This window comes from Lepus europaeus, chromosome 16, assembly GCF_033115175.1.
Source record: "Lepus europaeus isolate LE1 chromosome 16, mLepTim1.pri, whole genome shotgun sequence".
NCBI classification, from domain to species: domain Eukaryota; kingdom Metazoa; phylum Chordata; class Mammalia; order Lagomorpha; family Leporidae; genus Lepus; species Lepus europaeus.
In genome coordinates, this window is record NC_084842.1 from 51,991,894 (window position 1) to 52,010,289 (window position 18,396).

General features: G+C 36.6%; 1 protein-coding gene across 2 annotated transcripts in view; it reads right to left on the bottom strand.

The window, feature by feature from the left end:
- The window catches only part of GABRB1 (gamma-aminobutyric acid type A receptor subunit beta1), a 439,794-nt gene that overhangs the window by 246,981 nt on the left and 174,417 nt on the right, over positions 1–18,396 (bottom strand). For both annotated transcript variants that reach the window (XM_062213299.1, XM_062213300.1), the window contains exon 4: positions 15,927–16,147. In XM_062213299.1, coding sequence (XP_062069283.1) covers positions 15,927–16,147 — 221 coding nt within the window. The remainder of the gene's footprint in view (positions 1–15,926; positions 16,148–18,396) is intronic.

An 18,396-nucleotide genomic window follows, 5' to 3' on the forward strand; every position in this document is an offset into this window, starting at 1 on the left:
GAGTATTCCAGAGAATGCTTTGTTTATTCTAGAGATGACCCACTCAGCATTGGTGTCCACTGTTTTATTTTGTCTTTTAAAAGATGGTGAAAACAAGTGAAATATCCATGCTGGAAAAAGTAAGATTATGGTTCATCATTTGTACAGTCATGAAGTAGTGACATTTTAAATTTCTTGACAATAAAGATGGAGATAAAAACAGAGCATGAAAATGGAACCTGGAACAAAGCAAATCATTATACTGTATTTTCTCCACATTCAACCATGAATGCTACATTCAACCATAGTTCCTAATTTTCTTAAGCTTCTTAGCAGAAACTAAATCTCTTGGCATCTCATTTGGCATGTGTATTTCTAGATAAAAGAGAGGAAGGAGGCTGATCTTCAAAGTCTTTTTATCTATTTCTAAAAATGTCATTTCCATTGCCCTTTTTATATGGGGTGAATAAAAATGACTCTTTATATTTTAGGCACATACAGTTTCTTTGGTACAGAATTATCCTGTGACACAAAAGAAGAGAGTACATAATACTTGAAAATAATGAGCAATAACAGAGTTTCTTGTGCTGGGATAATGACTTTATTCTTCTCTGGCCTTTCTAATCCAATGACAAAAAACCTCACAACATAGAATAGAATGAATTTTCTCCTCATTGTCCAGTTTGAACAAACCTGGAGAGATTCTAAAGGATAGGAGCAGATATCATCAAGGATAATCCAAGTGATTCTATTAAGGGTCATGAAAGAGACTTCCATTTAATCGTAAAGGTATCAGAACCTCCCCAGGAAGTGGAACAACACATTAAAGAGATAGGCTCTCCACCCACTGAGCACTTCCTGACGGTAAAGCTAGGATTTATTTTGTACTTAGTAGATGACAGGCACTTTGCTATTCATTTTTCAATGCATTTTCTCATTTAATGATCTCAACAAGTGTGCCTCATTGGTTACTATTATGCTCCTATTGAAAAATCTGCCATAGACAGGATGATGTGTCCAAGGTCATATAGCTGATATATTGAAGAGTTAGATGGCTACATTAAAAGACTATCTACCTCCAACCTTCATGATTTTAATTGCTATGAATCTTTCCCTTAGCTCTATAGTAACACGGAGTTACAACCTCACACTTATATTCATAATCTGTTTTGCAACATTTTAGACGCATTTGTACTCACCCAAGCTATGCTAAAACATTTTTATAGGTAAGACACTCAAAGAAAAGAAAGCTAAGAACACTGTTTTTATTTCATAGATAATGGTGCTGTCAAGAACTAGAAAGATGGATGTCATTCTAGACACTGTTCAAGTAAGTAAACTGAGGCCCACAGAGGTTGAGGAACTGGCCGTAAGCCATTCCACCATAAATGGCAGAGCTGGTTCATCCGCCTCTAAAGCTTACGTTCCTGCCTTTTTAGTAGCTTATCTACCTCTGGAGAGACACTAAAAATACATTAATTCCATTTTAGAAAGGTTCTGTAGCAAAATGTTAATAGTGAACCATTTCCACATTAGGCTTACTAAGGTAAGAAAATGGAACGGAGGTATTCCTTGGACTTTCTACACATTGGTCATTAATCGTGGGCTGGGAACAGCACAGAGTAAATCTAAGCTTTCCTGGAGGTGCTAGACCTCTAAACATTTCAGGTGCGATATCATACATTTCTATCACCTAGGCTATTACTTTCCCTGGTTATTTCTACATTTGTCCTCTGCTTTACACAAATGTTATTTAAAACTGGAGTTCTTCCTCATGGATATTGAAGTACAAGCAACCATACTGGCATCTCATTTGTGGTTTTACACATAAAGAGGCCTAAGACCTGTAACTTCCAGAGTTATATTATTTTTGTTGCTTAAAGACAGATTTGCAAGTCCTTTTCCATCCCAGTTGTGTTCTTCTCAAGATGCCTGGATTTTAAAAAAATATTTATTTATTTATTTGCAAGAGTTACAGTGAGAGAGGGACAATCAGAGCAAAACAGAAGAGAGGGAGCTTCTCTCCACTGGTTCATTCATCAAATGGCTGCGATGGCCAGGGCTGGGCCAGGCTGAAGCCAGAAACCAGGAGTTTCATACAGATCTCCCACATGGGTGCAGGGGCCCAAGAACCTGGACTATATTCCATTGCTTTCTCAGGTACATTAGCAGGGAGCTAGATTGGAAGTGGAGCAACTCAGTTGTCAGCACTGTAGAGACCAGCTTAACCTGCTGTACCACAGCACCAGCCCCAGGACCTCTGGATTGTTAATGTTTTCAAATGTGTTATCAAGGATTGAGGAAACAGCTTAGGTGAAAACTGACCTTGTACTGAACCTACATTTCTATTAAAACAGTGGTTGAGCATTTAGGTCATGAGGTCAGTTTTCTTGGTTTTGAATTCTGACTTAGACACTTTCAAATTCTGGATCTTTAGCAAGTTACTTAACTTGTACCTCAATTTACCCATTTAAAAGGAAAAGGTAGGACTGTCTGTGTCAAGAAGTCATTGTGCTGATTAAATGTCACCACTTCATTGAACTATCTATTAGAGGTTGAGTGAAGACTTTGCCCTCTCTCCTATTACAATGAAGGAACACTCCATGCTTCAAGTTAAGGTCAGGACTCCACTTTTTCAAGAGATCTGATGTCTTCTTGCCTACTTAAAGGCATTCTCCCAGTATCTCCTCAGAATTATCCAATCTTCCTTCTCAGTTAGATCCTTCTCACCAGCATATGGATAAGTTGTTTACAATTCCACTCTCCTTTTTCTTTCCTGATCTACTCCAATTAAACTGTTTATTCCACCATTACACTCAAATTGGTCTAGTCAAAGTCACTAAAAATCCCTCTGTTATTAAATACAATGATCAATTATGATCCATTTTCAAGTGATTTGACCTTTTAACAAGATGACACAAATAATTACTTCCATTTACTCAAAACACTATCTTTACTTGGCTTCTGAAAATTACACTCTTCTGGCTCCCCTCCTCCTTTCAATTACTGTTGCTTAGTACCCTTAGCTATTTATGTCTCTTCTTCCTAACTGTGAATGTTGGAGGACTATTTCTAACATTGAATCTCATCTCTTTTCTGTCCATGCTCACTCTCTTTAGTGAGAAAATATAGTCACCTAAATTTAAAGACCTTCTACATAGTAATGACTACCATCTATAGCTTCCTACTAGACCTCAAGCTTTTATACATAATTTCCACCCAGCCTCTGCACTTGTATGTCTACAGGCCTTTCACAGGTGATATCCCCAAACAGGGCTCAGCAGCTTCTCCTCAGAAGTATTTTGCCTACAGTTTTCTCCAAATCTGTTCTTTTGGTTTCTCAGGTCAAAACCCTTAGAAACCTTAATTGCTTTATCTTCTTTACAGTTATCTTATGGTCATATGGGAAGAAACTCTCCTATCCATACACTATAGTAGAATTTTTAAATTTTTATTTATAAAAAGGGAACAAATTGGCTGGCACCGCGGCTCAATAGGCTAATCCTCCACCTGCGGCACCGGCACATCGGGTTCTAGTCCCGGTTGGGGCACCGGATTCTGTCCCGGCTGCTCCTCTTCCAGTCCAGCTCTCTGCTGTGGCCCGAGAGTGCAGTGGAGGATGGCCCAAGTGCTTGGGCCCTGCGCCCGCATGAGAGACCAGGAGAAGCACCTGGCTTCTGGCTTCGGATCAGCGTGGTGTGCCGGCCGCAGCGGCCACTGTGGCGTGAACCAATGGAAAAGGAAGACCTATCTCTCTGTCTTTCTCACTGCCCACTCTGCCTGTCAAAAAAAAAAAAAAAAAAAAAAAGGAAACAAATTTCATGTATTTCATACAAATGGTTTTAAGAACATAATGACTTTTTTAAAAAAAAAATTTATTATTTTTTTTGACAGGCAGAGTGGACAGTGAGAGAGACAGAATCCGGCGCCCCAAACGGGACTAGAACCCGGTGTGCCGGCGCCGCAAGGCAGAAGATTAGCCTGTTGAGCCATGGCGCTGGCCTGTTCAAATATTCTTCTCCTGATGTAGCACTTCTCAATTACACTTACCCTTGCTACACAGTCTCATTCAAGATTTTGCCTACTGGTGAAGCCTCACACCACAACTGCCAGTTAATTTTCATTTTCTTTAGATTCCATATAAGGCCTTACTTCAAGGCCTCTATTCAGTTTTTCCCTTTCTCTTTAACTTAGTAACAAAAACACTTTCCCTTTATTTTTACCTATATGTTGCACATATTTAACTCAGAGATTGCCTCTTAAAATCTTTACTACTTTAACCCCTGTAGTGTATATATTTGGAGCCTCTTTCAGTATAGCACTTATAGAATCCAAATAGCTGTTGTTTCACATGCATTAATTTCATCTCTCCCAAAATAGTGTTATCTTTTTGAGACTGTAATGTGTTCGTTATGTTTCCTTACCCCACAGTGCATATCACAATTAACCCATACTACATAAATGGCAAGTGGCTTTTTATTTGTTTTTAAACCTCCATCTTACTCTTAACCATATCCCCCTGATGACTTTGACTTTTGTGTGGTCAGTTCACTAAATTATAAGAGGAAAGCTATCTCTGTATATGAAAATATAACCTTATGTGAAAATGAAACTATTCACATGAAAGTGGTTCATTCTAATGCTTAAAGTCATTATGTTCTACTGGCGCCGCGGCTCAGTAGGCTAATCCTCTGCCTTGCGGCGCTGGCACACCGGGTTCTAGTCCCGGTCGGGGCGCTGGATTCTGTCCTGGTTGCCCCTCTTCCAGGCCAGCTCTCTACTGTGGCCCGGGAAGGCCGTGGAGGATGGCCCAAGTGCTTGGGCCCTGCACCCATGGGAGACCAGGAGAAGCACCTGGCTCCTGCCTTCGGATCAGCGCGGTGCCCCAGTCGCAGCGTGTTGGCCGTGGCGGCCATTGAAGGGTGAACCAATGGCAAAGGAAGACCTTTCTCTCTGCCCCTCTCTCTCTCTCACTATCCACTCTGCCTGTCAAAAAAAAAAAAAAAAAAAAGAATATTTGAACATACTTAATGTGGTGGATCCGTGGAATCCAGCAGTAAAATGGTGTGATGTGATGGTGCTAAAGGACTGCAGGATGGAATTGAACAAGAAGAGAAAAGTGGTGTGAGAGACAGTAAAAAAGGCGGAAGTACTGAAACATGAGCAAGGTCTTTGCAAACATTCTTTTGGCCCAAGGCACTCCTGAGCAAATGCAGAAGATATGCTTTTTAAATTAATTTTATAACTTTGAGTTTTGTGATATCTTTTGTCTGTGATTTTTAGATATAATGTTGCATTTGAGAGAATTTAGTTAATTCTAGATTTGATCTATCATATTTCTTTCCTATTTTGGTATCTTTAAGCCTTGGTTTTCATGTCTTGAGTACTTTCACAAAACACAGAAAATCTTGGAGGCTCTGCGCCTATTGTGCTGGAGAGTAAGATATCCTTTAACTTGAAAAGATGAAATTTCTTTGTGCTAGTATTGTCCAGTCTTTAGTTGAGAAGGTAGAAATTTTTAAATAACATGTACATGGTCATATCAGCATGTATGGCACTCCTTAATTCTTAAACGTCTACTTTAATTTTTGATGTAAAATAATCTAAATTTTTAAACATATTAAAAATTGCTAAAGTTGTTAAAAGACTCAAGAACAACAAAAAATTATGTCTCCAGTCATCTTTTGATATTTCAGAAGAACAAATGAGTCTGCTTTAAGCAAATTCATGTGGATTTGAAAAAGTAAGACTAATGAGACACAGGAGACCTCGAATAGCTAAAGCAATCTTGTACAACAAAAACAAAGATGGAGGCATCACAATACCAGATTTCAGGACATACCACAGAGCAGCTGTAATCAAAACAGCATGGTCCTGGTACAGAAACAGATGGATGGACCAATGGAACAGAATAGAAACACCAGAAGTCAATCCAAACATCTATAGCCAACTTATATTTCATCAAGGATCCAAAAAAAGAAAAGAAAAAGAAAAAGTAAGACTAATAGTTTGAAAATTTAATCAAAATTAAAGTAACATTTCCATTAATTTTTGTTGATGAACTGTCTCCTCCTAATTTGCAATTAGAATAAAAGGGGGCAGGCTGCTCTACTTTGTTGTTTCATTATAGGTTTGTACTGTCCTATACTGTTTATACAGCTCCATCTCTATCTTTATTGAAAAGAAGAAAAAAGACTTAGGTAAGATAAACCTAAAATTTTCCTAGGAAATATAGAGAAGCAATCTTTAATGCAATAGGCATGGAGCTTCTCCTTTAATATAACTTTCTTTGTCCTAGAAATGGCAATATGTGATCTGCTTGGATAAACAGTACTCACTGTTTCTAAGCAGAAGAGAAAAAAGGAGAGAAGTTTAGAAAACAATTTTTTTCTTTAAAAAATGTGTTCTGTGATTTGGACCATTCAGATAGATGAGGCATTCATTCTAGGAAACATGGTACTCATTGTTCCATGACCTCTTTTAGATGCAACAAAGTAATACTTTGTTTATTGTAAACACATATTATTCAATCTGATTACTTAGGTTGACATGCAAAAATAAGTCAGTATTTTTCTAAAAGCTAGCATTAAATAATACTTATTGTAGTTTTAATGGCACATATATTTCCAGAAATCCTCTGTGACATTTCTGTTTTAGTCTAAAGTAAATTACTGCTTCCATAAAGGTGATGGAGTGCTGTGCAATCCACAGGCAGCATGTTCCACTGATACAAAATGTGATGCCTCCTTGTCTGCACGTTATAATGTCGTGATACTTACAAACAAGAGATGACAAACAAGGCTTAGCTATTTAATCTGAAATACAAACCACAGAGGAATTTTAGGCTTCAGATACACTCTATGGCTTTCCCTTGATATTATAAAATCAGACATTGAATACAGTCAAATGAGAGCATCTAGGATGGCCAGTTCACAATCTGGGAGGTGTAGCATTGTTTTAAATGAGCCTCACCTTAATTTGGTACATGACTAAGCTTGTTTTTGTTTTATTTTGTTTTGTTTTTAGTAGAAAAATCATTGTTCCTCAAGAGTACAGGCAAGGACAATATGAACAATAGTCAAATTTCAAAACGCCGATTTCATTTATATACTTTACATATTTTTGTATTCTATATATTAGATACCAAAATCTAGGCCTTTATTTTATGATGATTATTGCTGTATAAATGTGCATTTGTTACCAAGGTGAAATAACTGACTGCTCATTTGTTCAACTTTAACAATATCCTTAAAATAGGCAATATGGTTATTTTAATTTTGTGAGAAAAGATCATTGCAAATGAAATTTAAATAAGCAAGTCTAAATTGTAATAAAATCTGTAGCAGGTGAATTTTAATATTCATTATAAAATAATTGTTTTCCACATGAGATTCAATAAAAATTTTAAAATACGTATGTGTATGTATATATACATACATAAGTGTATGCATTCATAGAAGTACATATATAAGTAAAAAAAGAGTCAATATTTTTAGATGATATGCAGCTGTGGTAAAAGTCATGGAACTGATACTAAAATACTGAACATGGAAATGATAGTTTAATGGAATAAATTGAAGGTCTTGGAGAAAAATACTTCAAAATGTTCCTAAGTGAATATGAAAACCTAATTCATCTTCCTAGGAAGTGGCTGCTGTCTGAAATAATATAACTAGAATGTAAAATTTATATATCAGAAATATTTGGTTTTTCCTTCCCCTTTCTCTCCCTCCTTTCATCTTTCCATTCTTCCTTTCTTCCTCTCTCCACCTCATCCCCTTTCCTTCCTCTTTATTAAATTCTCCTCTTTGGTCTCCATAATTCACAGTTGGGATCCTTAAACAAGACATTCAAAGTTCAGAATTTGAAGAGATGCAGTTGTTTTTAAGACATTTTTGGTCACTCTTTTCATTTAATCTTCTACATTTATTTAGCTAAAGAAGGTTATTCTTAATGATACATTCATATATCACATTGTCAATCAATAGCTACAATAACTGTATTTCAATTGCCTAAGTATTTAAGTTAATATTTCAATTAGTTGTGATGCAATAAATATTTCAAAAAGGAGCTACTCACAAACATTATTAATCACATATTTTTTCCACATAAATGAATAAGAACATTAAAAGTAAAAGTTAAAATTTTAAGAGTCAAAAATAGCAGCCCTTTCACTGGAGAACATTTGAAATAGCCTTCTCTCCTCCACTGATGAAACTCTAAAATATAATCAACTGAACTGTGAGAGGAATAGCAACACTGTCCTTTAGTAAGAATTGTAGGGAGAGTTTTGAGGCCTTCTTTCTAATAAACTGAGTTACCTATTCTGTATGCATGGTCTGTTTTGTCTCTCTTCCATTTGAAGTACCAAGTTTCCTTCTTTTAACAGGATGTCTTTGTCAATATCAGCCAGCCCTTTTCTGCAAACACAACTTCAACCCACATATTTATTCTCTGCAATCAACTGTACCCAGCACATCTCACAGGAAGCTCTGTGTGATCTGCCCAGAACTCTTGAATGTAATCATGACTGCCTCTATGTCTCTGGGAAAGAGAAACAATTTTTTTGAAAGTTTACAATCAATATGGAGAGCTAGTATGAAACATTTAGGACCCTCATGCTGCTTTAAAAATCAATAGGGGTATGTGATTCTTTTATTTTTTTGGATCTGTATTATCAAGATAATTGCCTCTATTTTTACTTTGCTTTATCATGAAGACCAAGGAAAGATGAGATGATCCTCCAAGGAATAGTGGGAAACTCTATTTTCTTTTATATTCAATAATTATAGATATTGATTTTATTCTCTCACATAAGCCATGGTCAGACACTGTCAAGAACATCAAAAAATCAATCCAGAGTCAAGCTAGGAAAGCAAATACAGCAGGGGAGTTCTCAAAATCTGCAACAGTCTGTAGGTTTCTGGTTAACTCTAAACTCTCTCTTGAAAGATGAAGCTGAGAAGCTGCTCTTTGGAATTTGGACTCATTAGTATGTAAAAGACAATGCAACAAAGTTGTGTACATTTTAAAAAGCTGACAGACCTGTCAGAGCCATTCCCATTTGTGTTGTGTGTCTTCTACTATTGTTTTCACTTCTGTAATGGAGAGCAATGAAATCATCACACATAGAGAGCTGTCTTCCTAGAAATGATCTCCAGGGAAAGAAATATTTACACAGGACAGTGAGGAGCTAAATGTACAGATTTTGAGATGAAAGAATGACATTTTTATGGTCTGGGTATTTGGGTGTCCCCCAAAGGCTCATATGTTAAAGATGTGAACCCTAGAGTCTTCTGTCAATGGCTCTAAGGGAAATGGACACTTAACCCACTAATGGTGTTTTAGAGGTGAACTTTTGGGAAATGCCTTAGATTGGATTAGATTGTTAGATTGGATTGGTTGTGCACATTTGCAGAGTGAATCAGCAGATGGAAGATCTCTATCTCTTCTTTCCTGTAGTTCTACCTATCAACTAAATAAATAGCTAAATACAAATTTTGAAAAATAAATATGATCACTTTTCAATACTGAAGATATATGAATGCATTTACAAGGGAATATAGGTACAAAAATGTTTCTTCAAAAAATAAAAGGGCAATCAATGGAGTAACAGAGATTTGAACAATATAACAGCCAAATAGCATGTGTACCTGTTTAAGTCTACTTTTAAAAAGTAAATACATATATGACAAGAGAAGTTTCTTTAGATATCCCAGTGTTGGCATCTGTGGAATTAGCTCAATAGCAGTGTATGGCTCATAGTGTCGCAGTAAAGTTTGACAGTATGGGCAGAGCATTAAGCATAATACCTCACACATACAGATCAGCCATCTCTAATCTGAGAATTCAAAATCATCCAAAATATTAACATTGCTGCACACAAACATGATGACACAACAGGAAAAATTATATGTGGAACCTCACGTGACAGGTTGTCAGTCAAAACCAAACACACTAGAAATATTATATAAAGTTATCTTTATCCTATGCATATATAAGTTGTAAATGAAATATAAATGAATTTCATATTTAGACAGGTCTGATCATGAGATATTTCATTATGTATATGCAAATACCCATAAATCCAAAAGAATTTTAAATCCAAAACATTTCTGGCACCAAATACTTCAGAAAAGGTATACACAAACTGTGGTATAAAAGTATAGCTACTTATATGCATGAGTATTGGTTAAATTCCAAGATACAATTGTTGTTGATGTTACTTAAAATGATGTAGTATGTACATCATAGACGTATGTTTGCATTGTATCAGTCTATATAAACATTGTATAATTCACCTCTAATTTTAAACGTGAATTGGTATTGGGCTTAAAGATTTTTCCAACTCATTTTACTACCCATTCTGACATTCCCTCAAATTCACTTGGATCTGGCCTCTCCAGCAGGAAATGGAAGAAGGAGTCTTATGGCCTTTTAAAAAGAAAGCAATGGCAGGAATTAAAAGGGGAAGACCAAACGAAGCATGGTTTTCAAGAGGTTAAATGCTTCACTAAATATCTTGCCCAAATAAAGCTGTTCCATGACTTACATTTTCAGGGGAACACAAACACAGTCTCTGAGCATCCCCAAGGCCAGGCGTCGGAGAGAATCAGTGTGTGCAACCAGCTGGATGATGTTTGGATAAGAGGCTGAATACATCTGGCCATTAATAGTGATAATTACTCTTTGGTTAATAGCCATCATTTAGATATAGAAATGTTGCAGCTGATAACTGTTGTGAGTCAGGTTATATCCTGCATGCTTTATTTCATTTTTACAAACATTTTACTGGACATCTTTTGGTTTGAGAAAGGAGACACAAAGGCTAAGGAAATATAATTCACAATGACAACAAACACACATCACACAGGAAAATAACTCTGAGACACAGAAAGGTAAAATGTAAGAGATCTAATAAAAGCAATTTACAGATTCAATGTGATCCCAATTAAAATACCAATGGCATTCTTTGCAGATCTAGAAAAAAATTATGCTAAAATTCATATGGAAACACAGGAGACCCCAAATAGCTAAAGCAATCTTATACAACAAACATAAAGTGGGAGGCATCACAATACCTGATTTCAAGACATACTACATGGCAGTTATAATCAAAACAGTCTGGTATTGGCACAAAAACAGACTTGTAGACCAACGGACAGAACAGTAACTCCAGAAATCAATCCATGCATCTACAATCAATTTTGACAAAGGAGCTAAAATCAATCCTTGAAGCAAGGACAGTCTCTTTAACAAACAGTACTGGGGAAATTGGATCTCCACATGCAAAAGTATGAAACTAGACCCACACCTTACATCTTATACAAAATCCACTCAAAATGGATGAAAAACCTCTATCTACTACACAACACCATCAAATAACTAGAGAACATTGGGGAAACTCTGTAAGACATTGGCATAGGAAAAGACTTCTTGGAAAAGACCCCAGAGGCACAGGCAATTGAAGCCAAAATTGACAAAAGGAAAAAAAAAAAAAAAGAAAAATGGGATTACATCAAATTGAGAAGCTTCTGAATTGCAAAAGAAACAGTCAGCAATATAAAGAGGCAGCTCTGGCCGTTGCAGCCATTTGGGGAGCAAACCAACGGAAGGAAGACCTTTCTCTCTGTCTCTCCTTCTCACTGTCTGTAACTCTAACTCTCAAATAAAATAAATAATAAAATCTTCTTTTTTTTTTTTAAAAAGATAAGAGCTGAGGATTCAAGAGACATGGACTAAACTGTGTCCTCCTAATACAATATCACCTAAATCCTTTATTTATTTATTTGTTCAGATTATTTATTTAAAAGACAGGAGGAGAAAGAAAGAGAAAGAGAGAGAGAGAGAGAGATCATAAATCCATTGATTCACTCCCCAAAAGGCAACAACAGCCAGGGCTGGGCAAGGCTAAAGCTAGGAGCTCAGAACTCCATCTTGGTAGTTAAGCCATCTGCTGCCTCCCAGGCACACCAACTTGGAGCTGGATTGGAAACAGAGTAGCCAGGACTTGAAAGCAGCACTCTGATAGAGAATGCAGGTGTCCCAAGTGATGGCTTAGTCCCCTGTACAATTCTCACCCCAGAAATCTTTTATTTAGAGTCCTAGCTAAATGGAAGAAACAATCATGGCTACGGGATTATTTCCTGGTGTAATGCATTTTTTCACAGCAGGAGTGACCTGAGAGCAAGAGATACAAGGATTGGAGCCTCTGCCATATGCTGGGTAGCTGTTACCCATCAGCCTGGTTCTTCCAGAAGTAACAGTTTCCTACCAGAGACCAGTCTTCTACTTTAGTGCTTACACTAAATCTGATTTAACACAGTTAACAAAAAGTAGAAAAAAATTTAATGTATTCTTTTGGTTTCATGTAAAGTTATAGTACATCATAATGAATCTGAATATAGCAAAAATTTGATTTAGTTTAATGATGTGGCCTTATAATCATGAAATACTCGACCAAAGGGACTTTCAGGTGTGTTCAGAAAACCTCACTGATCCTGTCATTTCTAAAATCAATTCACTAATATACGGCCTCACTCATAATGACTATTAGTAGGATTTATGGAAAGGAGTAAGGCAAGAAGTTTTATTTTCCTGATTACTATGTCTAAAATAAGTGTTGTCTAGCTATAAATATGCTAACACATATGTTAAATGATAGGAATTCCCTAGTATATGTGCTTAGGATACCATAAACAGCAGGTATTTTTTAAAAGACTGTTACAAAGAATAAAAGTACATATTTTCATTTCTAAGACTAGGAAGTATTACATCAGAAGAATTAAATACATCTTAATCTGTAGGATCAAAACGGTATGGAACTTATCCCTAAAACAGAATCTAGAGATAATTTTGTCCAATATAGTTCTTTTTAGGTTGGAGGGTATAAAGCCAGGGGAAATGAAATGACTATTGTAGGACACAGCTAGACAGGCCACAGGTCACTCAACTTGCAGTCTTAGGTGCTTCTCAATCTGCAAGCATGCAGCTTTCAACCAGACTTCTGGTGAAGTGTTCTCAGGGCCAAAATAATGAGCATATGGTACATACTAGACATTCAGTGTATGTCTTCTTAATTGAACAACTGTATTTCTGTTATAATCATTGATATCCCTTGGAGTTAAAAAATAAAATTTTCTTCAGTATGCTTTTTTTCCAGCACCAAATAAAACTATTCCAATTGCTTTACATATATATATAATTTAGGAATTTAAACATATTGTCATATTAAATAGTTTGTAATATCTTAACAAAAATGACTTAGGAAGTATTAACCACTTTCTGCAGCTGATAACGCTGAGACTCAGGAAACTTACATAATTTGTTCAAGGACAAGCAGTCAGAAAGTTATGGAGTTTCAGCCCATCCTCAGCCTCTGATTCAGACGTCATACCTTCTCTGCTACAGCTTACAGTGTCTCTAGGATATTTATAACCTCTGAGGAGAAGCAAAGCAAACCTGTGAGGGAAGAGGTAGTGAGGAAGACAGAGGAGGAGGAAGAGAAGATATGAGGGCTGGTGTGGGGCTTTCAGGGAAAAAGCTGGTTCCATAAAAAGATCAGAGCCCAGAAAAAAGATGAATGGTTTGTGTTTCTCTTTGGAAGGTCATTGTCCGCAGGCTACAAGCTACAAAAACCTGGGATAGCATCAAAGTTAGAAAGCAAGGTTGCACAATTTGGAAGGAGGTATTGACTTTTATATGCATTTGAAAGTTAGTGAAGTGGGAAAAGTACAAGCATGGGAATCAGGATACTTGTATTTTAGTCCCAGCCCTGCCATTACCTTATCATCCACTAAGATATGATCCTCTCACCTTTTTCTCCTTCAAGCTTCCCATCTGTAAAATGGGGAGTGTTCAACTTTGTGGTTCTCAGCTATTTTTTTCCTTTATATCATTCTATTGATAAAGAATGCCAGTAAATTGGGAAAAATTTGAAGTCAGACTTTATAAACTAAGATTGTGGCCCACATTCTTACTTGAAAAAAAAACCTAGCTATCTTTTTTCCCAATGAAATGGCTTTTTATATGTTCTTGACTAATCAGTAGCTTGCATATCTGTTTAGTTATCTCATGGAATTATTCCTCCAGGATACTTTAGAAGGGTAGCCTACCCCATTTCTTATACAATTAGTGTATCTGACAAAAACGGCATAGTTTACATAAAAATGACAAGTGATTTCCATTGTATATTAATCATCACTAAAGATCAGTCTCTGATCTTGAATTAGTGGATTTTGTCTGTAGCAATTATCATAGATTCAAGTACCTGTTCATTATTTTTCTGAGAGATTTTTATCTCACATTTTTCAACTGGAGTTGAAAACCTTTGGAGCACTGAAAGAGTGGGGGAAAAAAATCAAAGACCATTTTGCCAAGATGAATTGATGCCATTTTCCAGTGCAAATGAAGAGCAAACATAATCATAAACTAAGCAATAACTGGCTTAAGGATTAGAAGTTTTATCACAGATATGTTTTCTACTAGCATGTTGTTTTTTAGTACTGGTGACTTTACAAACATTAATTATAGAATTTTAATCTGTAATCAGAGTTTAACTTGGTGTTCATGGTATACAGAAAGACTTTGGGGGCTTATGAGCCCTCTGAAATAGTAAGAAAATTTAGAATAGATTTGAGTTTTTAGACACAGAGCTTTCATCTGCTTTACAAAGGAGTCACAAAAGATCAAACCAAAGAAGAGAGAACCACCATTCTAAAAATTCTATCGTATCAGGTTACAGTTTAGATATTCCTTTGGTGTAGCTAGAAGCTAATTTTGAAACATAGTCTAAAATTTTTAACAAGCCCTTAACTATACAAAGGACAAAAATAGACTTCTGTATGTGTATAATGCCTTTTTTTTTACCTGACTCTTAAACATAGCAAAACAAAATTAAAAAAACAAACAAACAAACAAACAAAACTGCTGTACAAAGGATGACCAATATAAATTAAAGATAATCAAAGTAAGATATATATGTTCATGGAGTAGAAGACTTGATAATTTTAAGATGTCAGTGTTTTGCTAACTGAAATATAGACTCAATGGATCACAATTATAATCTCAGGTTTTTGGGTAGAAATTGACAAGTTGATTCTAAAAGCTATTGGGAGACGCAGAGAGATCTAGGCTATCTAAACTATTATTGAAAAATAAGTATAGAGTTAGAAGGCTTATCTCAGTAGCTCTACTAGTAATAGTAACTACTCAGTAGCTCTTATCATAATGGTTTAGTAATTAAAATAGAGTGACAGTTCCTAAGGATGGACAAATAAAATAATGGAACACAACAGCTAGAAACTCCTGTCTCCCCCACTTCAACTTACATAGTCAAAGGCAGTAACACAATCCAATGGAGAAACAAAAACTCTTTTCAACAAATAATGCTCAAGTAACTGGATAACCATGTGAAAAAATAGAACATCAACAACTCCTAACTCTCCCAAAAGACACAAATTTATTCAATATTGTTCAAAGACCTACATAAAAATGTTAAAACATAAAAATGTAAAGTAATAAAAACACTATAAATCTTTTTAAAGTCACCATAAAATATCTTATTTCTTCAAACAAGTGTTTCACAGTTCCCTTTCATATTTAAATAACTATACGCAACACAGTTAAGGTACTTCAGTTAATTTAGACCTACAGAGTTAGACAACTGACTTAAAAGATACAACACTTAGAAAAAGCTATACATGAAATCTTTACAGCAAAGACTCATTTTCTTATTACTATGCTTATTATTTGAAGGCCAGGGCAAATATTCATTTATATTTGATGGACAATGTTGCCGCTTTTGAGCTCAAATATTTCCAAAACTGATTTGCTGGTCTTTAATATGAGTTACTTTTACATGTGAGAGCATCTATATATTCTACTTGCTTCTCTCTCTTCTTTCTGATTACAAAAGTAGAAACAAAACAATAGTAAAAATAACTTACCGGAGTCCATAGAGAACTGTTCCATCAGGATGTAGCCGAATCATTCGATTTTTCACTGTGACCCCATGCACAAATGATTTCTTGTCATTCAGGAAGTAGGTATCTGGTACCCAGAGTTGGTCAGCTACTCTGTTGTCTAGGGTGAGGTTTAATGGGATTCCAGAATAAGAAAGCCTTTTGTCTTTCCAAGACTGCTGGAAATACATTGTAAGTGTGTAATCCTGTGAAATAAAGAAGGCAAAAATAAATTTTACTGTCATTACCTAAGGACATTTGTTAAGAACTTGAAAGCATATGTCATATGTATGCATCTATGTATCAGGGACATACTACCCGGATGTTCACTAAGAGATTATATTTGAGTATGCTGAAATTTATATCTTCAACTATAGGATGACTGGTAAGTTAAAAGTAGTAGAGCAATACTTGAATTTATGCATAAGCATTTCCACCAATAGAGAATAAATACTTGGAATTAATTTTTCTACTTTAAAATTCTGGCCCTTTATTTATCTGATATTTTCATGTTAATGTACTATTAACACAAAGAGAACAGAGTTAGTGTAGTTCACAGATACAATTCCAAAAATATAGTGATATTCTTTTCCTCCATCCTTTCCCCCCCTTCCTTACTTTCTTTTTCTTTCTTTCTTTTTTTTTTTTTTTTGACAGGCAGAGTGTATAGTGAGAGAGAGAGACAGAGAGGAAGGTCTTCCTTTTTGCCACCTTACTTTCATTCTTCCTTTATTTCAAACATTTTATTTAAACATCCTATTTATGTTATGTATGTATTTATTTGGAGGGCAGAGTTACAGAGAGGGAGAGGAAGAGGCAAAGGCAGAAGAGAAGTCTTCCATCTTCTGGTTCACTCCCCACATGGCCACAATGGCCAGGGATGGGCAAGGCTGAAGCCAGGAGACAGAAGGTTCATCTATGTCTCCTATGTGGCTGCAGGGGCCCAAGCACTTGGGCCATTTTCTGCTGCTTCCCCAAGAACATTAGCAGAGAGCTGGATTAGAAGTGGAGCAGCAGGGATTGGAAACTATCCCCCTTGAGATGCCTGTACTTCAGGTGGCAGCTTAACCCACTAATCCACAGCAGAGACCTTCAAATATATTTTTAGTTAACAATATAGTCAAGGGCTTAATGCTCCACTAAATGAAGAGAACAACATGTAAAATGTAAAAAACAAAGGGACAGGGGTCAGCACTATGGCATAGCAGGTAAAGCCGTTGCCTGCAGTGCCAGCATCACATATGAGCGCCGGTTCAAGTCCCAACTGCTACACTTCCAGTCCAGCTCTCTATAATGGCCTGGGAAAGCAGTAGAGGATGGCCCAAGTCCTTGGGCCCCTGTACCCCCATGGGAGACCTGGAAGAATTTCCTGGCTCCTGGCTTCAGATCAGCGCATTTCCAGCCGTTGCGGCCAACTGGGGAGTGAGCTAGAGGATGGAAGATCTCTCTCTTTCTGCCTCTCCTTTCTCTGTGTAACTCTGACTTTCAAGTAAATAAATAAATCTTTAAAAAAAGAGAGAGAGAGAAATTGAACAGTCCATGCTTTGACTGTTGAGGAACAGTTTTTTGTATTTTGTATTTTTTCCTCTTTCCTTTTCATTTATTTTATCTTTTTTTAAAAGATTTATTTATTTATTTTTTATTTGACAGGCAGAGTTAGACAGTGAGAGAGAGACAGAGAGAAAGGTCTTCCTTCCGTTGGTTCATCCCCCAAATGGCCGCCATGGCTGGCACACTGTATCAATCTGGAGCCAGGTGCCCCCTTCTGGTCTCCCATGCAGGTGCAGGCACCCAAGCACCTGGGCCATCCTCCATTGCCCTCCTGGGCCACAGCAGAGAGCTGGACCAGAAGAGGAGCAACCGGGACTAGAACCTGGCGCCCATATGGGATGCCATGCCGCAGGCTGAGGATTAACCAAGTGAGCCACGGCGCTGGCCCCCATTTATTTTATCTTATTTTACTTAAACTTTTTTATACTGTCATTGAATTATTTACTTAACATAGAGTTAACCATATGTGTATAAAGTTAATTGAAAATAGATTGTAGTTAAAAATAACAGATTGAGAGGGAAGAGGAAGCGAGGGTGGGAGTTTGGGGGGGGGGGTTCGGGAACAGAGGGAAGAATCACCATGACCCTAAAGTTATAATTGTGAAATGCATGAAGTTTGTAACTGTAAAGTAGTATATTTCTGCATAAATTCCTATGATTACTTCTAAGGCTACAGCTTAAAAACTTGCCATGGGACTCTAAATCCCCTTAAGCTGGGTAGTAAAAAGAGTATTCTAAGTGTTAAGAGATCATATGGCTGAAGAGCCCATGAGAGTATTTTAGGCATGGAAAGCCAAGATACCATGGGAAAAAAAAAAAAAAAAAAGAAGAAGACCTAAATGAAAGATCTCTGGGAGTGAGATCCCAGTGGAAAGAACGGGGCCATCAAAGAAGGAGGTACCTT